This window comes from Echiichthys vipera (assembly GCF_963691815.1).
Source record: "Echiichthys vipera genome assembly, chromosome: 15".
Classification (NCBI taxonomy): Eukaryota; Metazoa; Chordata; class Actinopteri; order Perciformes; family Trachinidae; genus Echiichthys; species Echiichthys vipera.
This window is the reverse complement of record NC_139840.1, coordinates 10,750,622-10,776,984: the sequence shown is the minus strand read 5'-3', so window position 1 is coordinate 10,776,984 and position 26,363 is coordinate 10,750,622. Positions and strand designations below refer to the sequence as shown.

Below are 26,363 nucleotides of genomic sequence, written 5' to 3'. Positions count from 1 at the left end.
AGAAAAACAGGTAAGGTGCTGTTACACTTGTGTAATGATGTCATTGAGCGCGGGCTGTTGCGCTCCTCTTTACTAGAACCATATATTGTGCTGATAGAGACATTTGCTCTGTGGGTTTTTGTTGTTGTTTTGTTTTTTTTCTTTGCGGTAGTAGTCATCGGAAATCCAGCTTGTTTTGGACCGATATCTGTTCAAGTTGAGCGGTCAGTCATCGCCCAGCAGCAGCAGCAGCCCGGCCGGTGCAGGCAGCCTTCAGCACCATGGACAGCAGCGTGGTGCACATCTACAAGGAGGACAGGTGTCCCTCGGGCCAGCCGGAGGAGTGTTTCCCAAACTTCACCTGGCAACCCGGCTCATCGGACACCTTCAACCTCACACCCAACGGCACCTGGGACGCTGAACCCGAGCCCATGTCACCCATCATCCCCATCATAGTCGCGGTGTACTCCGTGGTGTTTGTGGTGGGCTTGGCGGGCAATTGTTTGGTGATGTATGTCATCATTAGGTGAGTTTTCATCTTTCAAATATGGCCTGTGTCAATTAGCCTATTCATAATATGTCAGAAAGCAATGGAAGACATCTCACGAATTGTTGAATGAATGACTGCTTGGTGTTTTTCCGTGATTCCTTGTGGAGAAACTCAGTTTTTAGACATCTGGCGATTACATCAACTAATCGATACACAAAGTCGTGTTGAGTGACAGCCCCTGTAATGCAGCGATGCTCCCGGGCATTCTGTACTGCTTTCACATGTTCATCTATTCTCCTGTAGAACAGCTTTTGTCATAATGTAATCCAGTCAACACACATGTAGACGTGATTTACTCTTCCCTCCTCTTGTGTAGGAAGTAACTTCTTTAAATGTGCGTGCGGCACTTCACTGCACATCATTAATCTATTAATTCATTCATTTATAAGCCCGTTGACTTGAATAGCATGTGTGTTTTTTAGCAAGATTTCTGCTCAGCTTCAAACATTTCCGCACATGCAAAACGTCGTATTATTTTTAAGGGAAAAAATGCAATATGACAGGAATTCAATTGTAATTGAATGACATTATAGTCGTGATGTATACTTTAAAGAATGACCTGGCCTTAAAGTCTGCTGTGCATTACGTTGTTGCTCTGGAGATCATGTGGGTTTCTAATTCAGACCGCCTGAGAAAGCTTTTTTTCTGTCTTTCTGGAAGACAATGTGTTATAGATTATAATATGGTTTGTAACGATTGTGATATCAATATTTCCCATTGAGCTCATCGGTTTAGTTTCATGTAAGGTTTAGGGTTAAAGCCTCATTAGGGTGAATACTGGTAAAGCGGGACAGTTTCAGCTTCATCATTTGTATCTTAACATACATCTACAACACTGAGCTCATCATAAGCAAGTATGAGCTAAATAGAAAATATATATATATAGGTTATGCGCATGTGACGTCACTCCTGGGGGCGTGGCACATCAACAATGATGGATAGTTTGTCATTGTTATGTAGTCTGTTATGGTATGTAATGGTGAATAAGAAGTTAAGAAAAAGCATACTAATATTAATCTCCTTATTTTTATTTTATGTAATGTGATTCAACTGGGACAGTGTGTTACTGGCAAACTAGGGGAGCCATTCAAGTCATTCTAATGGGGAATTGAGTTCACGTTTTATGTTTCCCTCGTACATTTAAAGCAATTCTTACCTTTTTTGCATGATTCCCACCAAAGTTCCATCCTCTTCCCCCTGCTTGACCTCTGACGCTCCCTTGACAGAAGCGCTGAGAGAAATGGGGGGAGATCGACCTACCCCCAATACAAAATTTTGTGAGCATGCGAGTGAGAGGCGGGAAGGGAGTAAATCTGCTTTACCTGCACCCCTCCTTTAAAAAAGTTACATTTCTCATTCATACTATTGTTGTTTAGATTATTATTGTGTATATAATTCTCTAGGCCTTCACATGAATGGCAATTGAATGGGTTTTCAGTGTCCTTGTGTGCCAGTAGCGCCTGGAAAAATGTGGTATGAGGTCAATGTGTGTCATGTTTTTTTCCTTTTTTTTGTATAGTATCCCAGAGCTCTTGTGAAATTCCAGTGTAAATTCATCCCAGGGTGTTTTCAGCCAAACTGGGTCATCAAATAAGCCATCGAGAAAATTGTTTTCGTGTATGAACTATTTACGTAGAATTCCCGGAGAGACGCTAACAGCCTGCTGCGGCTACCATGGATAAGCTTGGGGTGGCGAATTGGACGCATTAAAACATCTTTTTTAACCACTAATACTGCTCCAAATAACATCAAACCTCTGCAGTAGTATGGTAAGAGTCCCTACACATTAACCGAAGCACTGACAACATAGAATGTGTCACCACAGCGTTCAAGTGTTCATCATCATTGGTCTCCTTCCCCTTTGGATTGCAATTGGTATTCGACTTGAATGGAGCAGCTGGTACCGGGGCCATTAGGTAAGTCTTTCAAAACACTATTTTGATACACTCCATGTTCACATACTATGTTGTTGGTGCTTCGGTTAATGTGTAGGAACTCTTATCATGTTACTGCAGAGGTTTGGTGTTATTTGGAGCAGTATAAGTGGTTAAAAAAGATGTTTTAATGCGTCCAACTTGCCGCCCCAAGCTTATCCGTGTTAGCCGCGGCAGGCTGTTAGCGACTCCCCGGAAAATCTACATCAATAGTTCATACACAAAAACAATTGTCTCGATGGCTTATTTGATGACCCAATTTGTCTAAAAAAGACCCTGGGATGATTTTAAACTGGAATTTCACTTTAAAGTATTTAGACTGGTATTATATCAGGGGCTAAGACATTTGAATCATAATTAAAAATGAAGCAGGAAGATAAATTAGCAAAAAAGTGTCCAACTTTATTCACCCATATTTTCATTTTCAAGTGTTGGATGTGAGCTCAATCTTAATGGATTACATCTTAAAGCCTTAAATTAAGTAAGAGATGATGAAAAGTAATTTCCCTACCTTTGGTTCCCTTGTGTTAATGCCTGTGTACACAGTATTTTGTCCGCTTAACTTAATTTGTTTATTCAGGAAAAGAGGTGAGCACCATGATAACGAATCCTTATCTCAAAAAGTGATTTCATTAACCTTGTTCCTCTTTTTAATGGATTTAAACAAACACAAAAGCACAACTGAAACAAACGACAATCCATTCAGCCTCTTCATGTTTCCTTCTTTCACTCCCCACAATAGATACACCAAAATGAAAACGGCCACCAACATCTACATCTTTAACCTGGCTGTGGCCGACGCCCTGGTCACCACCACCATGCCCTTCCAGAGCACCGACTATCTGCTCAGCTCCTGGCCGTTTGGCGAGGTGGCTTGCAAAGTCTTCATCTCGATCGATTACTACAACATGTTCACCAGCATCTTCACCTTAACCATGATGAGCGTGGACCGCTACGTGGCCGTGTGCCACCCCGTCAAGGCCCTGGATTTCCGCACGCCCTTCAAGGCCAAGATCATCAATGTGATCATCTGGGTGCTGTCGTCTGCTGCTGGGATCCCTGCCATGATACTTGGCAGCACAAACACCCATAACGGTACCTTGATCTTACATATATTCACACTGGTATGACTCCACCTTCGATGTTTAATAGGTTTAGGTCACTACAAGGTTGTTTAGGTCAAGGTCTCTTGTTTATTCAATCTCTGTGTCTGCTATTTGGACCCCATTAGCCAGTACTAAGCTAGCAAGTACTCCTCCAGGGGTCCAGACAAGTAGCCTATGCATTACATCATAATGTAAAACAAAAAAATTCGCAAACAAAGGGAACAAAAAACAAAAAGAAAAGGAGCAAACTACAAGAATAAAACCACTAATGCGATAATAACAACAATGACAAGAAGTACCCACATTATATCTAAATAGTCAGTAAAACTTTTGATACAGCCATGGACGGATTATAAGATAAATGGGCCCCGGGCACAGACATGCAAAAGTCCCCACTATTTTTCCTACATCTGGGCAAGACGCAGGCTTTGTAATGCTTTTACCTCCTTGAAGTCGTTATGAATTGTTCTTTAAGATAAATTGTGTGTCGTTGTAGTCATTTTGTGCTCCTTTGTGTTTAGTTTGTGCTCCTTTATGGTTATTTTGTGCTCATGTGTGCTCATTTTGTGTTCTTTGTAATCATTTTGTGTGTCTTTCTAGTCCACTAGTGTGTGTCTTTCTGGTTATTTTGTGCCTTTTTGTAGTTGTTTTGTGTCCCTTTGTAGTCATTTTAAATTTCCTTTTCTTTCTCGTTTCTTTTTCTTTCTCATTTTGCATCAATTGTGATTAGTATTTTTTGCAGGTGATGGCCAGGGGAGCCCCTGACACTTTGCGGCCCTGGATCTTTGCCCGGTAGTGCCGTTTAGTAAACCATCCATGGAAAAAATAATAATAGAAGTCACACTAAAAACTGCATATACAGTAACTGAGAAAACTGAAACGACCAAGAAAAGTTCCGTATTCATGATCCTGGTCAAATATTATGTAGCACACCCTGTCCTGTTTGGAATCGGATTGGGGTTCTCTGTCATCAGATACGTTGCCTTGCATCTGTTTTTGAAACAGAGAGTGAAAAACAAACCTCTTGATGCATGCTTAAGTTATGGCTATGTTACTACTCTGTGAAAATGAATGATTCAGGACATTAGGGATTTAGGACAGTGAAATATTTCTCATAAAAAGGAGCAGAGAAATAACCAACCTACAGTTATGTGCATTCTGATGATGTTAGCTCTTCTGTTACAGTTCAGAGTGAGTTGTACAGCTCTACTCTGGACCTACTGAGAAGGAGACAAATGATCTGTCAGCTGCAATAGGACTCTTACAGGCAATTTTGAACTTGAAGGTCCACATAATTGCATCAGTATTGCCTTGAATTATCTCAATTAGCTCCAGGAAGCGTCCTTCAAATTCCCCGAAGAGAATAATCTGTGGGTTTGAGGAGACCCTAGATAATAGATAGCTGACTCAGATGAAGCTATGATTATGGTTGAAAGTAGCATGAAGGATGTATTCTTTTTCTTTCAGCGACAGTTTGGTAGATTGTTCATGTTCACGATGATAAACCACAATGCAATTTGCCCAGAGCTTTTAGACTTGCTGATACATCTGATGCTTTACCTTATTCGTTGTTTATAAACATTTATAAACATAATGTAGTTTTAAGCAGATATTTATGTGTACTTTAACTCCCCCTGTGAGAACCAATAAGTGGAGGTAGATAATGAATGAAAACGGTTGACATTAGAATTACTTACAGATTGTACATTAATGAATGCTTAAAATGTCCTTAAATTTGCAAACAATAACATTATAGAGCATTATAAACTAATATTTGCATGTTTATACTGCATATATATATATATATATATATAGAATTGTACCTGCTAAACTTCAACATGTTGTCATTGTGTTCGCATGCTGACACAAGCATTTAGTTAATTGTAGTATAGCCTCACCGAGTTTCTAGCGTTACTGTGGACTCTTAGTCTTGCTGAATTCTCCTGAATTAAGGATGACTTTCTGTATTTGACAGGCCAAACACGTTCCTCTAACTCTGTGGTTCTGTATCTAACAGGGACTACAGAGTGTGCCCTACAGTTCCCTGAACCCTACAGCTACTGGGACACACTGATGAAGATCTGTGTCTTCATCTTTGCCTTTGTGGCACCTGTCATCATCATCACCGTCTGCTACACGCTGATGGTCATGCGACTGAAGAGCGTGCGTCTGCTGTCAGGCTCACGCGAGAAGGACCGCAACCTCCGCCGAATCACTCGTCTGGTTCTGGTCGTGGTCGCCGTCTTTGTGGTGTGCTGGACGCCCATCCACATCTTTGTCTTAGTCAAGGCGCTGTCTGGAAACGTGCCTGAGACCACCGCCATTATGGCCGCCTACTTTTTCTGCGTGGCGCTTGGCTATACCAACAGCAGCCTCAACCCAATCCTCTACGCCTTCCTGGATGAGAACTTCAAGAGGTGCTTCAGGGACTTTTGCTGCCCCAGCGCCCGAGGACACGGAGACTCCCATGGGGTTAGCCGAGTGAGGAGCACCCTGCGGGACCATTCGTGTCCCACAGAAGCCCGGGGAGTTATGAGGCAGGCCAGGCCTGTATGACTAGCCATGGAAACGTCCTCAATGCCCTATCAGGGCTGGGAGGACTCCAATGACCCGGGATTGACTCAAATCACCAGTGCCATCTGAGGGAAAGACTAAAGACAGGGCTAGTATTTATTTATTTATCCAGAATGTTGGTCAGAGAGTCCAAAGACAGGTAAAGGATTATCTGGTGGCATTTTACATTCTTCCTATTGTCAACAAACCCCATTAAAAGACCAAAACCACCACAAAATCAATTCTGCTAACCAGTATTAAATGTGAAGTCAAAACAAGATAGAGGTTATTCCTTCATTGTTGTCCAAAAACCATTGACATGACATGTTCCTTCATTATGATGAACACGGGCATGCTCTTCTTTTGAATAAATCCCACATACAGCGCCCTGCTGCCAGAAATATTCACTAGACTATCAATGTCTCAATCCACCGCTGAAATTAGTCCCCAACAAATACAGAATTTACTCTTGTTAGTCATTTTTGCAAAAATATACAGTACTAAGCTATTGTGAAAATGACAGGAAATATAGAATAACACCAGACTTGTTCTTAGTTAGTTAGTTAGTTAGTTAGTTAGTTAGTTAGTTAGTTAGTTAGTTAGTTAGTTAGTTGTAGTTATCAATATTAAAAATAATACAAAATATGATCATGTGATATTCTCTGACCGAAAAGAAAGAAAGATATAGTGACGTAATGGTGACTTAAGCTGAGAAGGAAGTCACTCTCCCTCTGTGTGTGTTGTGGTCAAGAGTTCCTCTGTTGTGTGCATGTTAGTGCATGTGGCCATGAAAACAACATGTGTATTTCATGTATCAGATGTTTTTTTTTTTTGAGTACAGCTCCTTAAATACCTAACAAACCATTACCCTACCTTTACTCAAAATAGCAGTGAAACAAAACAAACCAAATCAAAATGAGAATGAAGATAAAAAACACAAAATCATAAATCAAAAGTAGATTAACCAAACATAGACAGATCTTGATTAACTTTCTCAGTGTCGGTCAGAATATAGCAACTTAAAGAAACATATGGAATCAAAACAACATCACGGAAAATCATTTATTTTTACTTCTTTTAACAATTTCTTACATTTTTTCATTTTACTAAATGATTTTAATTAATTGTTGCAACTATTCCATTAACTGACCCCATGTTTCCTTTCCCCCGCTCTCCCTTATTGAAAACAGTCAAGAAGTGTTTTGATTTGTAGCTCCAAAATCCCAAATCTTCGGGTATATGATTTCATAAATGATGGGTAGGGTTGGTTCCTTATAATCAGCCTTACTGAATATGGCTTCTTCTTTCTTTTTTTTGCTGTATATAATGTGTATGAGTGTTCCTCATACTTCAACGCAGAATGAAATGTATGGAGCTAGGAGTGAGACCATGATTGTGAAGTGCAAAGATTTCTCTGTGAATGCAGCCCAGCTATATACCACTGTTCAATACTCTGAATGTATAAAATGTATAAAGCTGAAATCTATCTCAAAACATGAAAGATGTCCAGACAAGACGAACCAAAAGTATTTTATTATGTAGCTTGGTCACATTTTGTTTACCTGACCTGTAAAGTGACCTACAGTATAGGCTTTCATATAATAGAGATTCATATAGTTCTCACATTGATAAAAATACAAACTGGTATTTTGTGAACAGAATGAAAAACAAGTAATCATCCCTGATTATTTTTGGAACAAATTGCATTATGAGCATTTTTTTTTAAACTGATTGAATTTGACGTGAATTGTAGTTTGGTGCTTTGCTGTATTGTAAATTTGTGAATAGTCCATATCATCGTCAACTCATGTAGAATATGTATTAACCACTCAGGGATCATCCTCTGTAATTCTGTAATTCACCACAGGAAGAAAAGTATTGTCTCCTTGACAAGACGACTGACTGACTTTGATGAGGCTTTGTTGTCAAAGAAGTGTGCTCAGTGTGTTCCTGGAAGCTTACCTTTGTGCATTAAGAAACTCTTCACATCTGACAAGGCTCCACACCTTTAAGATTTCCAACTGCGATGCTGCGTCTGCATCGCGGAGGCGTTGATTATTGTTACTAGTGATGTCCACCTGATGTGTTTTCACCTTGTGTAAAATACTAGTACATGTGAAAACTGGGCAGAGGGCTCCAAGGCAACAGCTAACAAAACAATAACATGTATAACTGTATCTACACAATATGCCTTTAAGTGTTTAATTTAATATTCATATTTAAATCTCTGCTTATGCATTTTTATGAGATAATCCTAATGGAAATTAGGTTTTCCCTCAGCAACAACAAAACAAAACATGTTACTAATTTACTATCTTGGTTTCCTGAATTATTGCAACTTTTACAGTTGTCACCAAATCAACCAGAATTGATCAAATATAAAGGTGCGTGAGGGGGTTTCTCAATGTAGAGCAAACCATTAATCTATGTATCTGTCTAAATCTGATAATGATAGTAGTTTCAGCAGAATGTGTGTGTTTGGGCCTTGTTGTGTGTGCCTTATCTTCTTTGACATCTGAACTCAACTATTTGCTTGCTCTAAAAGATCAGCAATTAGCCACATCCATTTTTGTGGTGCCTTTTTTTCTCTATAAGAGCATGAAAAATATATTCTGGTACAAGCTTACTGCTTAAAGTTATTGTAGCATTATCTCCTGAAGAAGATATCCCACTGTTGGTTACGGTGTGTATTTCTTAAGTATTCCTCTGTAATTCTTTCAACAGACAAGATTGTATTCAGAAAGGAACGATGAGTCGAATTCAGCCTAGGTCTGGGCACCATTTACTGTGTATAATCTGCTGTTGCGTTGTTGAAAAGTGTCTGTTGGATATTTTTGCTGTACCTTTTAGCTTTGAATGTCAAAACCTGCTTCACACGTGCAAAAAAGTCACAATAAAGCTGTAAAATGTGAGTTTGCTTCGTTCAAAGAAAAGACTGACTGAGAAGGCTTTCATTTTGTCCTTGATGATATCAAGGCGGGTTCACATAAGACAGTTGCATCACAAAACAGTCAAGACATTATAATCCACCTCCCCAATGATTCAGGACTTTTTTTTTCAATCCTGCATTAATTCTCCTCAACAAAGACACACAGTTTTTTCCCATGGTGAGTGCTATGATTGAAAAGTCCAAAGCCTGTTGTACTAACTGTGAGGTATTTTGTGTCTTTGGCCTTGCGGGAATGACGACCCACTCTGTGATGCACTTATGGATATGTTGTTGCTGCTGTGCCTCTCTAAATTTTGGATCTACACATTGTATTGCTATTGAGTGATCTAGAGCATTTTCAAGGTGCCGTCTCAGATTGCAGTAGATGACTAGTGTTTGTTGAGAAGTTCCTCATGCAGCTTAATATCTAATTAAATTAGTTATCCATACTGAAATATAGATATGTAGTTCTGATGGTGAAACAACATCACAAACACAGAATCTCAAAGTGGGTAGCCAAAGTTGCCTTGACGTTAGTTTCTACAAACCAGAAACGTTGATATTAAACACTTTTGGCAGCATTTAACGTCTGTATGAGCGTACAGGGCTTTCAACTGACTCCGAAGAAGTAGTATAACGCTGATGCTTAAGGAGGAGGTCAGGGTGTATTGTTGGGTCAAACACGCAGCAGACAATGCAGCTAAAGAGATAGATATTTCCCTCAGGAGCTGGTGGAGACCAAAAACAAAGCTTTAAGACAGTGGCCACAAACATCTAATTTAAATGGCCCCTATCTGTCTGTCTATCTGTCTGTCTGTCTGTCCTTCAGTTTTCTTGAAAACTGTTCATCTGATTGACTTTACACCTTGCAGGCTTATTGGTGAGGACTCTAGGGAGTGTGCACTCTTGAGATCTAAGGGACATATTGATTAGTCCGCAAGCAGCAACCTCTAGGACTAAAAAATCAAGCCAACACAGAAGTGCCCAAAACAGCAGTCCCAGGGGCGACTGGTGGCTGAGTGGTTAAAGCAGTCGAGTATTTTAAAAGATTTGACGAGAGATGAAACGGTATGAAAATTTCATATCACAATTACAGTGACCAACATTATCACAGTAATCTGTACTATTATTATATTATATCATTATACAATATTGTTAAAATGTGTTCAAAGGGGAGGCTGGTGGCTGATTGATTAGAGTCTGTCTCTCCCTCTCTCTCACCCCATTTCCTGTCTGTCCTATCTAATAAAAGGCTTGAAAACTGCCAAAACAAATCTTTAAAAAAAAATAATAATAAAAAACCGCAGTTCCTCGATTGGCCACTTGAGGCTGGCTCCAAAAGCGAGTCAATCCCTATAGACCCCTGTGTTAAAATGTCCAACTTACAGCAGAAATTTTGGTTTTGGTTTTGGATAGGTGGGTGTCATCACAGGAGGCTAGCATAAACTTTAGGCTTCATTCGCCCCACCCCAGCCGTTTTTGGATTAGCAGGAGCTTCATTTCAGCTTTTCAAAAACCTACGGGTGTCTTCATGAAAACTACATCCATATTTTTAACAGTCTGTAGTGCGTTATGTACACACTGTGTAGTGTACTGAGAGGGGACCTCTACTATCTGAACTTTTCTGAAGCTTTGTACAGCTCGCTCTCTACCGCTTTACGTTCAAGAACAGATGAAGAAAGAGAGCTTTTGGAATAAATGCTTTTGTTTCCAGAAATAGCCTGGTCCCCAAATAGCTACAGTAGCAGTGAGTAAATGACGAGTGTACTCCATCATGGCAGGTGAATTGCTGATCCGAGGAAGCGCTGTGTCAAGTGTGAATTTGTTTTAATGAGCAGTTCTCAAGAAAAGCTGGAAGCATGGATGATGGGCAATCAGTCCTTTCCCAACAGGCACACTTTGAGTGGGCACTGTGCCTGTGATAAGGATAGATTATTTTTTCTTATACGTAAGACTAGAGGGGCGAATATTGATTTACAGATATTTGAAAGGCAAATTAAATCAATCAGTCTTTGTGTGAACTGAGGAGTTTCCATCAGCTTGTAGTCCGCAGCAGCAGTAAATGCAGCTGTTAGCCATAATAGCCAAGATTACTGCAGTTTCTCTACTCTGTCACTCAAGGTCTTTGTCTATTAACAAGCCATAAAATATAACCAGGTCTACATATGAGGCTCCATTAGGCTTCATTGTTCACAAGAAAAACTGTCACTTATTGCTTGCTGCATAGCACATGCTATAGGAGTGGTGGGGGAAAAAAATTAATGTAATAAAACTTGCTATTCGCATTATGTGCTATTGATTTGCTCAAGTCACTAACTGAGGTCTAACTGTAGCTTTTACTGCAAAACCAAAGCTGTTTGGCAGGAAAACAATGATGCATTGCTGATACTGAGTATAATTCTGTCTACTAAAATTACAGATTTCTCTGGGTATGAATACTGTTGGAAATATTTGGGATAATTTAAGTGCAAAATTTTACAAAATACATAACAGTCGTTTTAAGACATTTTTAAACAGACATTTTTAGTACTTTTATTTATGATATTAAATGCACTTTTTGTTGTTAATAATTACCTCTGTTATTTTTTGTTGGTGGGCAGTTGGTTTCGACCCCATTAGTGCTCTATTGAGTCTTAACGACAGTCGTTGGAGTCACAGGAGGCTTGAGTGAACAGTTGTTCTTTGAGGTTAGATTGTTGAATCTCCTGGGAAGGGATGAAAGGGCAGCATTTGTAAATTGGAGATAAGTGGTGTCTTAGACCTCCTCCTCTATTTAGCGATGGTTTCTCTACTTTTACATAGATGGCTTCTTTTACTCCTCTTTCAAACCATCTGTCCTCTCTGTCCAGGATGTGGACATCGTTGCATTGGACAGCATAAACCAGATTGCTTTTGTGGGTGTGTGGTGTTCTGTCCTTCGGATGTACTAGTCTCTGTCTGAGTGTGTTACTGGGTTTGAAATACACAGGGATGCAGTGTTTGTTGAAGATCCTCCTGAGTTTCTCTGATACCCCAGCCACATACGGAATGACTATGTTGTTTCTCTTGTTTTCTTTCTCTTTCCCAACCACTTTGGTTTTCTTTCTGGAAGCCGCACCACTTGCGGTTACCCCAGCTGGACCTTTGTGAAGACAGCAGCTGCTTCCAGACAAATGAGAACATTCTCAGGCTCTCAGGTTATTTGTTTTGTTAATGGGGACTTAAATAATATTTGATTTGTTGTTTTTTTTAATCATGATTCATGGATAATGAAGTGTTTATTCATTTGTATTTACATGGAAGATAAACATCTTGAGCAAGTGCTCCTTTTGTGTTTCAAGAACAAAGTCCCTCATGTGGCCTTTGATTTAAAAACAGTGACAACAAAAACTTTCACAAAAGAAACAGCAAACCCCATGCTGTACAAAACACACGATACACCTACAGTTTGTGACAGTAGTTTTTGTAGGAGTCACTTGAATTGACTGTAAATGCTGGATATGCTAAATGTACTTTACTTGCATTGAAAATGTTTTGAGAAGAGAAAAAAATATATATTTGTGGAACCCAAATTTCTATGGCAGCGTTCTTTTTTTTAATATGGTATAGTGCGATATTTCCATTGTTGGATTTAGAAGTAAAAGTCATTTTTTTGTCATTTCAAATTAGGCCTAATCTGATAATAGGAGACAGTGATGCACAGAGCACTTGAATTTACAACCTTTCTTATATATAGTTATAGTTTTCTACCAAAATGTACACCTCAATCATGTTTTCTAGTTAAATGCTATGTTTTTGAGCCGGAACGCTATTAATTGTCCAAAGTGTACGAATGATACGTCCCCCATTCCAAACCTGCACTCAACTTTATCAAGCAACCTATTGGACAATTGTTCTAGGGCAGCCAGCTGGGGCGGCAGTAGCTCAGTCCATAGGTGACTTGGACCTGGGAACTGTTTAGTCGCTGGTTCAAGTCCCTGTATGGAGCGTGGACTGGTGGCTGGAGAGGTGCCAGTTCATCTCCTTGGCACTGACGAGGTGCTGTTGAGCAAGGCAGTGAACCCCTGACTGCTCGGGGCGCTGGTCACTGGCATCCCCCTCGCTCTAACATCTCTCCTTAATTGCATGTATAGGTCCTGTCTGTGCCTGTGTGTGTAACATGTATAATAATAAGAGTGAAAATTTAAATTTCCCCGTTGTGTGATGAATAAAGTAATTCTTCTTCTTCTTCTTCTTCTGACCAAGATAGGTGGGCCACAAAGCTAATGGTGCAGAGGAGGCTTTCCATGCTTTGACCGAAGGCATGATTCAGTCTGGGTCCAGTTGGAAAGTGGAGGGGTGAGAACACTTAACCCAGATAATCAGTTAATTATAATCTGCTAAATTACCTCAAAAATATCTAACGCCCCATTTATCATACATCTGCAGTGAGGAGGTGACTGATGATTAATGCAGACTGCACTGGGACAATAGGCTGTCACGAGCAGCTGCAATCCCTCTGCTCGCCACGCGGGGGCAGGCGTGTACATTTAAAAAACAACGCCCCTCATTGGTCACAGCTATTTACACCAACCAATGGGAACCGTTTGCGTCAAAACCGTTACTTCCGGGTGTCTTTCATTGAAGAAATCCCTTTGGTGCTTTTTGTTTTCTGGAAAGTAAAGTAAAACAAAAGCGTGGACACAAAAACCTCTTAGAAAATGAACAGGATATTCGGACGCGGGAAACCAAAAGCGCCACCTCCGAATCTGTCGGACTGTATCGGCAACGTGAGTGACATTACTGCCCGTGTATTGTTGTTGTGACGGTACCGTTACAAGCTAGCATGGCTACAAAGGGGCAGTTAAACCCCCGTGCTAGCTCGCTAACAAGCTAAATGTAATATTCACCTTCCACTGCTAACACAATAAATACACCTTCATTTGTCTTTTCTCCTGGTTTAGACTGTGAGAAATATAACTTATGTGTTAACCACAACCTATTAATGCCGTGCCTTGGCTCCAGCTCTTACCCATGTGATCAGGATTCGTTCGGGTGCTGGAAATCCTTGAAAACCCCTGAATTTTAGTTTGGTGTTTGAATAAAGTGCTTTGTTTTTTGAATAAAGTGCTTGAAACAGCTTGAAATGTATGTTAATTGTGATGACATATATGGTATAACACCGAGAAAAGAATATCTCTATATTTGAGAGACTGAAAACAGCATTTTCTGACTTTTTTTCATGGAAAATCACTTTTTGGTGATTAACAGATTATCAAAACGTTTGTTGATTTATATTTCCGTCGATCTATTAGTCAAGTTTGTTTTCCTTTCATTTGTCCTTCTGTAGAAAGCTGTCTCAAAACATCATGTTGGTTGTTTGTAGGACAATAACATCTAATTTAATGTGATAATAATCAGTACACTGAATACAGAGCATTGTACTGTATACAAATATGCAGTTTACCACAGCTGTAAGGTGCTGGAAAAGCATGAAAACGCACCTTGAAAAGTGCTTGAATTTGACTTTGGAAAAGGTGTAGGAACCCTGTCGAATGTTAGCTTTCTCCCCTCAGTACAGACAGGGGCCTGCATTTTATCACTGTCTTCGATCTGTCAGGATGCTGAAAAAAGCATTACTCCTCTAATTCCTCTCCTTCTCCTCACTCAGGTCGATGCAAGATCAGAGTCCATAGAAAAGAAGATCGGCCGACTAGACGCTGAACTTGTCAAGTACAAGGATCAGATGAAGAAGATGAGAGATGGGCCCTCGAAGGTATACACACACGCACACAGAAAACTCATCAACCACAAAAGGGGACATAGCAGGTTGCAAGATTATTTGGAAACATCAGTTGTATTTTATTCCCTTTTTAAATGCAGAACATGGTGAAACAGAAGGCGATGAGAGTCCTGAAGCAGAAGAGAATGTGAGTCCTGCACTGCACAGTTTTTACTCTCTGATACGTTGTACGCAGTCTGTATGTTGACACACAGTCAGAGATGGGTATGACCCGTGTATTGGCATATCTGATAATATTGAGGGCTACACAATTTTATCAAAATCACAGAGGGGTGTAATAATTGTTAAAACCAAGATAGTATTAATTATTTTGTTGACCATTATTGATAGAGTTCTAATTACAACTAGACTGTAAAAAAATAAATCACAATACAATTATTTAAAACCAAACCTGTATTTCCTTTTCGCACAGGTATGAAGGTCAAAGAGAGCAGCTGGCTCAGCAGTCTTTTAACATGGAGCAGGCAAACTACACAATCCAGACATTAAAGGACACCAAGACAACAGTAAGAGCCACTCGATTTGATAAGCACCCTAAGTAGTTTGGGGTAACGTAAGGTTGTCATGCTCTATTATACACGTAAACACATACACATGATTTTGGGGTTGAATGAATGTTTAGATATGTTTCCTAAAGCAAACAAAATACTACCTAGAAGTAGCTGAGACTAGGACAGATCTAGCAATCTAAACATAGTACTGCTCTCCAGATTGAGACTTAATCCTTTTCTGCCCGAGACACATGCAGATAAGGTCTTTTTGGTAGAGATATTCTGCTCAAAGACACAAAAGAGATTATTTCCCAGTATTGATAGAGTCCTTTTTACTAGTGACTAAATATACTTTGTGCAATTTATTTTCTGTTCCCAGGTGGACGCCATGAAGATCGGTGCAAAGGAAATGAAAAGGGCTTACAAGGACGTCAAACTTGATCAGATTGACGTATGTTTGTTATACCACTACACTGTTTCAATGCAATTATACTGTATAATGATGGCTTTAACTACACCAGACATCAATAATAACAAGGGAAGTCATTTTTCTTTATTTGTACAAGCAGGATTACTTAAAGTATATCAAGACGTACAGGGCAGCGAGTGGGAATTCTGAATCACCAGTCAGAGATATCAGACTTTATGTAGTGATCACATGTATTTGAACTTTCAGGATTTACAGGACCAACTAGAGGACATGATGGAGGACGCCAACGAGGTACAAGAAGCTCTGAGTCGCAGCTACGGCACTCCAGAAATAGATGAGGATGATCTTGAAGCAGGTATATCTGACTACTTCCGACATGTTTATTTTGCATTTACTTTCTGGGCAGACGCCTTCACCTAGCTAAGTGAATATGAGTATGAACAGTATATGAGTTAATATAATCGCCGACATTTAAAATTACGGACACAAATGCAAATATAAAGCTCTCAGCAGAGATCGTAGAATTACTTACAGAAGATCAGATTTGGGGTACACTCTTGTGACCACCTTTTCTCTAAAAGATGGAAAAAATAGAGTTTGCACACTAGGTAGCACTCCCATGAATATGTCAACATCACTTTATCTAGTGTGCAAACTCTATTTGTCCATGTTTTACTTGTTCTTCTACTGGTTCAACTACTTTTGGTCAGATTTGGTATTAAACTGTCATGCAAAGACAAAAGAAATTGCAGCACAACAGCAAGACATAACGTAATAACCTAACAGTCTGTACAGTACCACAGTGACAGTTTTACTGATTTCAGAGCTGGACGCACTGGGTGACGAGCTACTACTGGATGACGACAGCTCCTACCTGGATGAGGCTTCAGCTGCCCCGTCTATCCCTGAGGGGATGCCCAGTGACAGCAAGACAAACAAGGTAATAACTGTTATAAAGTGTAATGCCTGCGTATTTACATGCCATGGTCTTTTTTCGGCACTTATATACAATAAATAAGCTATCAAGACAGTGTTTTTTTCATTGATCACCTATTAGCAGAGAAATCCCGGACAGTCGCTATCAGCCAGACATGGCTAACACTGAGTACCTCGGGGTGGAGCGCTGAACGCATCCAAAACGGCTTTTTCAAACTACTAGCATTGCTCAAAATAGCAACAATCATTCAACAAAGCACTAACAAAGACGTTTGCGAACCCAGAGATTACAGTGCTACAAGTCTTAGCAGCCAGCTACATCAATATTGAGAGACAGTCCACACAAGTCGATTACCGAATGCACTGGAGTTCAGTTCAATACTTTCCTCTCGTCTTTTTTTAATAAAATCTCTAACTATGTTGTTGATGCTTAGTTGTATGTGTAGGGACTGTTATCATGCTACTGCAGAGGTTTGGTGTTATTCTGACGATATTAGCGGTTAAAAAAGCCGTTTTGGATGCGTTCAGCACTCTGCCCTGAGCTACACATACTCAGTGTTGGCCATGTCCGGCTGCTAGCGACCCCACGGGATCCTTGTAAATAGGTGATCAACGAACGGCTTATTTGATGTATATAAGTGCCGAATAAGACCATTGGTTGCAAATACGCTGGTATTACACTTTAAGAGCAACATAGCAGCACAGTGGTGACTTTAACTGGCATTATACACAAGGCACTGATCGGAGAATTACAGTATTGAAAAAACATTAAAGTGAAATCAGAAATAATCATGCTGCATGTGCATGCTTTACAGTTACATAACATCACATTACTATTGAAACCATACCATATTTTTTCTAGGTTTTCCGCACATTCCAGCAAAACGCTTTGAATTCCCCGAAAGAAACTTGTGATTGTTAATCCGGTTGTGATAATCCCATTCATCATCCTACTTCCATCCTTTATCTTTAGCTAACACATCCAGGACCATGCCTCTATGAACTGTTGGGAAACAACATCTTTGATTTAAAATGAACACATTCACATTTACCCTTTCTAAGATGTCTTCGGATGCTTGTTGGTATTCCACTGGCATTTTTGTGGGTCTGTGCGACGCTGTTTTGTGTACGTAGCTGCCTCTCATGGTTTCGGATGTCGCTCTATCTGGCAGACACAGTGCAAATACTAAATTCAGGTTTTGGAGAAAATGTAGTCCTCAACACAACAGAAAACACCTTGAATTCATCTATCATACTCTAACAACTTCCATTGTGGCAACTGTTTTGGTTTTTTTTTGCAGTAAATGGGCTAAAATGTGTGAAACTATTGGTGTGCTTTTAAGCTATTCACAGGAAATGTCAGTGTGTGTTTCGAGGTCTGTTTGCTTGTGAACACGGTAATTTATTTCCATAACGTTCCTCTTTTTGTTTTCAGGATGGTGTTTTAGTGGATGAGTTTGGCCTGCCACAGATTCCTGCCACATAAACGGGGGATGGATAAAAACAACTGCACTTCAACTGGAAACACTTTTATATGCAGAGTAACATTTATACATGCAAAATATTTGACCCTGAGAACACTACGATTTTGAAGCTGTCCTGGTGTTGGGTTGTGTTTTGTTACCACTACCGTTGCTAGCATGTGGCCTTGTAACACACTGAACCTTTTTTAAACATTATTCCCTTCGTCCTCCTGTCAAACACTTGTCAGTCTCGTCCATCACCAGTGTTAACAAGTTCATTTTTATCTGTCTTATTTATATTTTAGTCTTGTGTGTTTTGAAGTCATTAACATTTTTGTTTCGAGTTCTCAAAAGTTGAGATGATTCCCAACGAGCCTGTTCAAATGTCTGCTGATTATTTGAAACATGCTAAATAAATGATGTGTTTTAATTTAACCTTGAGTTCTTTGGTTAATTATTACTATTTATAAAGGTTCAATCCGCAGGACCAGATAAACTGGCATAGTGGCCCTGGAGCAAAACTAAGATGTGGGCTCCTATCGAGCCACACACAAGAAGAGAAATAGAGGAGAAGAATGATACCATTCACATAAATGTCCATTTATATATGTATATAAAAGACATTTATGAACACATAAGTCTGTGTGGAGTCATATAAGTTCTGTTTCCTGACTGGGAGCGTTAACTTTCTCACATCACTGTGACGTTTCGAGGCACTTTAACAACTATTGGATGGGTCGTGGTGAAATGGGCGGCAGTAGCTCAGTCCATAGGTGACTTGGCTGGGAACCGTAGGGTTGCTGGTTTGAGTCCCTGTGTGGACTATGAATGGAGCGTCGACTGGTGGCTGGAGAGGTGCCAGTTCATCTCCTGGGCACTGCCAAGGTGCTGTTGAGCAAGGCACCAAACCCCCAACCGCTCTGGGCGCCGTTCACTGGCAGCCCCCTCGCTCTAACATCTCTCCATTAGTTGCATGTATATAGGTCCTGTTTATCCATGTGTGTTTGTATTTTGGCCTGTTTGTGTGTAAAAATGAAAAAATAGAGTGAAAATTGAATTTCCCCATTGCGGGATGAATTCTTCTTCTAAATGTGCTACAGGATGAATTTTGGTGGTTAGTTTTTGACTTCACCACACAATTTGGATATGGCGTAATATATTACAGGGGGAAAAAATCAAGTAAAGTAGAAACTGGATTTCAGGATGCTATTTCTATTTATAGCAAATCCTCCAGTATAACAGTCATGCAGCTGAGAATATTGATCCACACAGCTATTCTTGTAGGCTGCCCACCGTGCATATTGCTCCTCTGCTTTGAGGCTGCGTTTCTCATGCTTCTCCTCTGTATAGTCCAGGTACTCATCAACCAAGTGTCCAACTTTCAGCCTGTCCTGCACCCACTGCAGGGTCTTGTTGGGTGTTTTTGGTTTTTCTAAAGACAAAAGAAGATAAAAGTTTCATTACGTTTTAACAAAAGAGAACGTGTTGAAATATGTATCAGTGTAGAGGAATTTAAGATGCGAACCTTTAGACTCTGGGAAGCGAATACCTACAAAACTACAAATGACATTCCCATCCGCCTAAGGTGTAACTGTGTTTTGTGCTAATACACATATGTTGGCATGAGAACATCAGCATGGTAATAATTACCTGCTAAACATCAGCATCTTAGCACTATTAGCATATTAACATGCCGACGTTATTTTTCTTTTTACACTTTGTATTCGCCATTCTTGACTTTCATTTCCCCATCTTTCTCTTAATAGGCTATTTCATTAGAGAGAGAAACTGAACTGCCATTCACCAATATTATGATGAAGATATAATGCTTCAATGATTCAAAGGCAGATCCTACACATTGAAATAAAAAAAAAAATAAATAAATCAGTGCACATAAAAAAAGTGGTATTCTATGTACGCAAAAACAGTCTTTTCGTATCAAGATAGAGAGGCATAATCTTGGCCTTCTTCCCAACCCTCCTCCCCTATTTAAGCTTAGTAATGCATTAATAGTTTCAAACCTTCTCCTTTATAGTGAAATACATTTTATGAAATTGAATGAATCCAATAATAATTTATTTACATACCAAAGAAATTAAAGTGTTAAATCAACGTATTGGAGACACGGTACTCCGGATGGTGTATTTCTGATTAGGCCAAGGAACCTCGTTTGTTTTACACGCTGTTTTGAAGAGAGAGACAGAATGAAGTCGGCTGGGGGACATTTTAAAAGTGCGACTCTGGTGGGACTCGAACCCACAACCTTTGAATCACTTCACATTAATGCCTAGAAGTCCAATGCGCTATCCATTGCGCCACAGAGCCGGTTCCGTCGCAAGCAGGGACCCGGCAATTTTTTTTTAATTTTGAAATCATTCTGTGGCAGAAATCAGATTTCAAGCTAACGTTGGGACTTTTCTTTTACATGTAAATATTTTGTCTTACGTTACTGTTGGCAAAAGATAAATAAAGACGTTGAAGAACTGTTTCCGGTCTTTCCCGGAAGTAGTTCGTTAGCGATCGGCTAGAGGTTTCACGTTAGTTAGCCGTGTGATTCCTGTTGTGATTTAAGGACGCTAAAACCCAACATGTCAGAGCAAACGATAACAGTGACTGTTGCATACGGTAATGGTGTTTTTGCATGACGTTACACGATTATTATCAGACGATAGACGGATCCGAAAATGCAAGTTTACTAACCACCGGTCGAGTAGCTAGCTAATAGCGGTTAGCTCTTACCAAACATTTGACTTTAGTAGCTTTAATTCATTGCATTTGAATATACTTTATACCTTTAATACACTTTAAAATCCTGACTGAAACATTACCCTCGAATTACGTGTTTTTGTAAGTCGGGCATCTGAATAGTTATTGCACAGCTGCATAACGTGGTAAACGAAGAAAACGTGTTTTTTTTTTTATAAATGAATGTTGTTCACACACCAAAGGTTTAGGAAAATATTAACATTTCCCACATCTTCAAACTTACTGGTTTACTAACAATGAGAATGTAAGGTGTGTTAGTGTGTGTGCGTGTGTCCACTTGAGCATTTATTTAATATCCTATTTTCTTTTTTTTTTGTCGTTAATGCAAACTGGATTGCTCCAACAGGGTTCCATTGTATAACATGTAACGATAATAAAGATCTATCTAGATGTAATAATGGACGTTGCTTCCTGAATATATCCTTAAATGAATAAGACTCTGTTTTCTATAATATCCAGCGTTCACTCTAATACTTTGCCATCATTACGTCATAAGTCGTGACTAACTTGTGGTTCAGTTAAACTACATTGAGGTTAATGAGATCTCCCACAGTCCAGAAAGCAGTTGCTCTACTTACTGGTAAAGTGCTTGTCTAAGATTTTTTTCCCCTTCCACCTCAGGACCTACTAAGCACAGCATCACATTAACTGGTCATGATGATGGCAAGGGCCCCATTGTCAAAGACCTCTCAGATGCTCTTACCCAAGCTACTGGAGTTCCTCAAACCTCACAGAAACTCATCTTCAAAGGTAGACTGTGGATGTCTCTTTTTTCTTTCATGTTGACATCCAAGTCTGTATGAATATCATATTATGGACGCAGCGCTAACCTTGCACGCTTCATCCTGGAATTCTAGGAAAATCGCTGAAGGACGTGGAGGAGAGTTTATCCAGCTATGGGATAAAAGAAGGCTGCAAACTCATGCTGATTGGAAAGCGGGTAAGGCCTCAACATGTGTGATTTGTCTGACGTGATAATGTATATTTGATTAAATGCTTAAATACAATAATCTACACACAGAACAGTCCTGAGGAAGAAGGCGAACTCAAAAAGCTGAAAGACATTGAGAAATCTGTGGAACAGACTGCTAAAAAGCTGGAGAAGGTAGACGGGGAGTTGACTGGACTCAAAAATGTAAGCAATCAGTTATGGATTTTAAGATGCATAATTTATCCTGATCTCTTCTCAAAACCAACCCCATCGAAATTAAATGTTAGGTATTTGAATATCACCCATTTTTCTCCACAGGGCTTCCTGGCCAAAGACCTCCAGGCAGAGGCTCTGGGTAAACTAGACCACAGGGTGAAAATAGCAGCTGAACAGTTCATGAAGATCCTGGAGCAGATCGATGCTTTGGTAATCTCTCTGTCTTTCTTTCTCGCCTTATTGTCCCCATTGTTGATTGCAGAGGGAAATTAATTAAATTCAATCTAGTTTTGTTCAGGTTTTTATTGTTGGTTAACTTTGTTAACAGAGTGTCCCTGACAATTTCAATGACTGCAAAATGAAGAAAAAAGGACTTGTAAAGACTGTGCAGGTAAATCCTTTTTCAGTGTCACTAAAAAATATTTTTTAGTGACTCTAAAACACTAAAAAATATTTTTTTTTAATGAAAATCACACTGATTTCATAAGTGTGATTCTTTTCTGTCAACAGGATTTCCTGGCCCAGTGTGACAAGATCGAGGCTTGTATATCAGACCACCTATCAAAGATCCAGTCGAAAAATCTCGCCCTGGCGGAGTAGAGTCACAGTCTCCCATATCGTGCTATACATTGCTCTGTGAGCAGCTGCAAAGTGTACAGTAAGCGTCAAGTGTGGATGTGATCCTTGCCTATTTATTGTTAGGTCGATGTGTGAGAGCTGTCTCATCACGGAGAATCCTGTGAACAGAAGGAATCCGGTTATTGGCGCTGGGTGACGTTCACTGGGTTAAAGAGATATGAAGTGCTCTTCGAGATTTTGTAACCACAATCTGTGAAAGGATACGAGGTGCTTTAAATTTTGGAAAATTATTTAGATCCCTTTGTAAGCATCCAAAAATTATGCTTGAATAGAACTGCCAAATGTCAAATTATCCACAGGGATGTCAGAAAACCAGTAGTTAAACTCACCAGTTGATCACCCAGTATTTCAGCATCTGTACAGTAATGTAAAAGAAAACATTGTTCTTGCTGTGATGCGTTCCATGTGGCAGGTTGTATGTACAGTATGAATGTTGACATTAAAACGCATTAATCCGCTAACAGCTTCCACTCGTCTGAGAAGGCTTTTCACAGGATTTTGGAACCTGACTGCAGGGATTTGATCTAATTCGGCCGCAAGATCACAAAGTGAGGTCAAGAACTGGAGTTGGGTGCTAAGGCCTGGCTCACAGTGGGCGTTTTCAGTTTATCCCAACAGTGTTGGACTAGGTGGAGGTCATGGCTCTACGCAGGCCAGCCAAGCTCATCACCAAACTGGGAAAAACATTTTGAGGAGCATCTTAAGTGTGAAACGGTCACTATTGTTTAATGTACCATGTATTGTGACTGAAACTAAGGAGCCATCCCCAAACTAGAGCTGAAGCCATTTTTTGATTGAAAGAAAAGCAATCAGGAACCATTTCCATAGCCATTTAATGTTTTATCAACTCCAGTTCCTCACTTGAGGATCATAAGCTGAATATTTTGAGCTTTTAGACATAATTACACGTGACATTTTTCACATTTGACCAAAGGATGAATAAATGTTAGTTGCAACTCTATAGACCACACTATTAATAAAAGTACAAGTATTACAAAAACCTGTGGCCATATTTATTATTCTAAGTTGGAGTCAGCACCAAGACGGCACTTTGATTTTTTTTTAATCCAGTGACTGATCCCGTGTAACTAAGTGTCTTTGAAATTTGTGTGTCGTGTGGAATTATTGCTTTAAACCATCACATCTATTTTCCTCTGTTTTCAAATAAAACCTATAAGAAATGAACCAGGCATTGGTTATTCACCTCAGACCACAATTTAATCGTGAAACTTTAAATTTCCTACAAAACACAAATGATTCTGTAAAACCAAACCAGTCACAATTACAGACTTCTGTTTCAGTTTATTTCCAGCTTTGTCCATGAGGGTCTTTTCATACACCTTTAATAACATATACAAACCCTTTTAGTGGTGTTTTCACAGATGTGCAAATGAGCGTTGAGTTTAGGGTTTGGGAGGGGCATAAACTGCTAAAACAAATAACCTCCAGTAACAGTACCACAGTGAAGCTTGCCATGAGCCAGATAACAGGATATAGCTGTTCTAACTTGAGTGGAAACCCATAATGACATTAACGATATGCAGAATAAACCTTGTCCAGAGGTGCTAAATTCACTAATCATCTTTGTCCTTTGCACCATGCTTTAGTATGCGTGTGAATGCTACATAGTTGAAGTTGCCTTCCTTGTCAATGGGCGCCTCACGGAAGAGCTCATCCACTTCTTCCTCCGTAAACCTGTCACCCATTGTAGTGAGCAGCTCCCGCAGGGACTCCTCCTGGATTATACCTGTGGGAGAAGTCCATTCACCTGTTAGTGGGTTTACAGAAAATAATAATAAATCAATCATTTAAGTCAGGGCTGCCCAATCCTGCTCCTGGAGGGCCACCATCCTGCATGTTTTAAGTTTCTCTCTGCTCAAACACACCTGATTCTTCTAACGCTTCAGCTGCTTGATAACGAGCAAATTAGAATCAGGTGTGTTGGAGCAGAGAGAAACCTAAAACATGCAGGACAGTGGCTCTCCAGTACGGGAATTGCCTACCCCTGGTCTAGAGACATTGAGAAATGCTATCACAAAGTAAATGTACAGTGCATATTCGATACCTATAGAGAAATTCCACCTCACCAGTGCCCTCCTCGTCAAAGCAGGCAAAAGCGTTACGAATCACTTCCTCGGGATCTGTGCCGTTCAGCTTCTCTCCAAACATGGTCAGAAACATGGTAAAGTTGATTGGGCCCGGTGCTTCGTTCATCATTATCTCCAGGTACTCATCTGTGGGGTTCTTACCTGGGAAAGAGTAATGAGGATTTATGACATTCACTCTCACACACCACCCACTAACAATTGAATGATATTTTTCCTTTCTTTGATGACTGTCTGAATACATCGTTAAGTTTACCCAATGAAGCCAGCATGTCATGAAGGTCTTCTTTGTCAATAAAACCATCCCTGTTTTGGTCTATCATGTTGAAGGCCTCCTTGAACTCCTGAATTTGAGACTGGTCAAACATAGCAAACACATTGGAGGTGGCACGCTGAGGACGCTTCTTGGTGTTCTTTCCCTTGGCCCTTTTGCTCGACATGTTGGCAGTTGGTAGGTCCCCCCTCTCCTGTAATTCAGATGATATGAAGGCAGAATGAGGGTGAGGTGTGAGGGTTCACCTTGGAAAAAGGTTTTCATCAGCAGCCATTGTATTGTGAATGAGCCTGCACTTCTACAGGTTTGAACATAACTGATATGTTTCTCTATCACTCACTGATGCATTTAACGCCAGTTGTGAAGAACACAAAAATACAGGTTTGTGTCAAATCAAGCCAATGAAGAACAAAACATGACCCAGTTTAAGGTGTGGACCTTTGGACTGCATGTCAGTTGATGTTTCTCAATCTATTTAGATGGGGTTCTGCACCTGCCATGAGGTTTGCAAAAAAAGTGATAGCATATGCTTGCACACATTAGCTAACAATACATATAAACAAGTACCTAATTATGTGAGACAGTTTCTTCCTATGTTTGAATGCATTTTTGCTTCCCGTCATGTGTTTTAGAAACCCCAGGAAGAGTGAACTCAACGTTTAAATTAGCAAACATTACTTAGCTACTAGCCAAATGTTGACCTCAATAACTGACTGACCAGAGCGGCTTTAGCTAGGCAACAGAGATTAATTCACATGAAATAAAATTTACTTTACCTTTATAAGCTCAAGATTCAGGAGCAAAATAATGACACCTCAGAAAACACAAGTGTTGTGGACGATGTACAGCTTCCAGAGCATCCAGAGACTGATGAAGAGCAACCATCAATGTTTTATTTCCTCTTTCCCAAACTGACCAATCACAGCCGAGCTGGACGGAGCCAACAGACTGGAACATACCATGTTGTCCTCATAGTTGTGTGTTTGTTTGTTTATGTTCCTACGTTTCACCAGATAAGTTAGTTAAATAGTGATGAGTGGGACACTGAAAGGAAATGTGGGATTGTTTACAGCTCTTATATATATATATATATATATATATTTTTTTTTATCATGTTATTCTTTTATCTGTCCTAACGGCCAATATTGTAGTTTGTAATTTCCACCACCAGGTGGCAGCAATTACTAACAAACTCCAACGTTTCTCTATTTATTTAATAATATAAACTAGCATGTGATTGTGCACAACAGAAGGACTTCACACAAACTCACAAACAAGTAAGTTGGGATACATAACTGTT

The 26,363-nt window shown here is 39.8% G+C and overlaps 4 protein-coding genes across 5 annotated transcripts; 3 read left to right on the top strand and 1 right to left on the bottom strand.

Moving 5' to 3' along the window:
• Nucleotides 1-260: 260 nt before the first annotated feature.
• oprk1 (opioid receptor, kappa 1) lies at nucleotides 261-6,125 on the top strand (the record flags this gene model as incomplete). The annotated part of the gene is made up of 3 exons (XM_083928879.1): nucleotides 261-505; nucleotides 3,206-3,558; nucleotides 5,587-6,125. The coding sequence occupies 3 exons, from the start codon at nucleotides 261-263 to the stop codon at nucleotides 6,123-6,125; spliced, it is 1,137 nt and encodes a 378-aa protein (XP_083785005.1).
• Nucleotides 6,126-13,674: 7,549 nt separating this feature from the next.
• Nucleotides 13,675-18,290, top strand: chmp5a (charged multivesicular body protein 5a). The gene is made up of 8 exons (XM_083928972.1): nucleotides 13,675-13,799; nucleotides 14,681-14,785; nucleotides 14,893-14,939; nucleotides 15,225-15,318; nucleotides 15,683-15,754; nucleotides 15,980-16,088; nucleotides 16,558-16,673; nucleotides 18,105-18,290. The coding sequence occupies exons 1-8, from the start codon at nucleotides 13,731-13,733 to the stop codon at nucleotides 18,153-18,155; spliced, it is 663 nt and encodes a 220-aa protein (XP_083785098.1). The 5' UTR covers nucleotides 13,675-13,730; the 3' UTR covers nucleotides 18,156-18,290.
• A 2,347-nt stretch (nucleotides 18,291-20,637) lies between these two features.
• Nucleotides 20,638-23,839, top strand: bag1 (BCL2 associated athanogene 1). The gene is made up of 7 exons (XM_083927860.1): nucleotides 20,638-20,757; nucleotides 21,520-21,648; nucleotides 21,756-21,838; nucleotides 21,920-22,033; nucleotides 22,148-22,255; nucleotides 22,374-22,436; nucleotides 22,556-23,839. Exons 1-7 carry the CDS (start codon nucleotides 20,721-20,723, stop codon nucleotides 22,643-22,645), a joined length of 624 nt encoding a protein of 207 aa, XP_083783986.1. The 5' UTR covers nucleotides 20,638-20,720; the 3' UTR covers nucleotides 22,646-23,839.
• A 158-nt stretch (nucleotides 23,840-23,997) lies between these two features.
• myl12.2 (myosin, light chain 12-2) lies at nucleotides 23,998-25,963 on the bottom strand. 2 transcript variants are annotated; one of them, XM_083927861.1, is made up of 4 exons: nucleotides 25,840-25,963; nucleotides 25,046-25,256; nucleotides 24,772-24,933; nucleotides 23,998-24,431 (listed from the first exon to the last, which is right to left on the bottom strand). In XM_083927861.1, exons 2-4 carry the CDS (start codon nucleotides 25,227-25,229, stop codon nucleotides 24,259-24,261), a joined length of 519 nt encoding a protein of 172 aa, XP_083783987.1. In that variant the 5' UTR covers nucleotides 25,230-25,256; nucleotides 25,840-25,963; the 3' UTR covers nucleotides 23,998-24,258. The 2 variants fall into 2 exon arrangements, with proteins under 2 accessions (XP_083783987.1, XP_083783988.1); XM_083927862.1 differs by having other exon boundaries at nucleotides 24,268-24,431; nucleotides 24,750-24,933.
• Nucleotides 25,964-26,363: the final 400 nt, after the last annotated feature.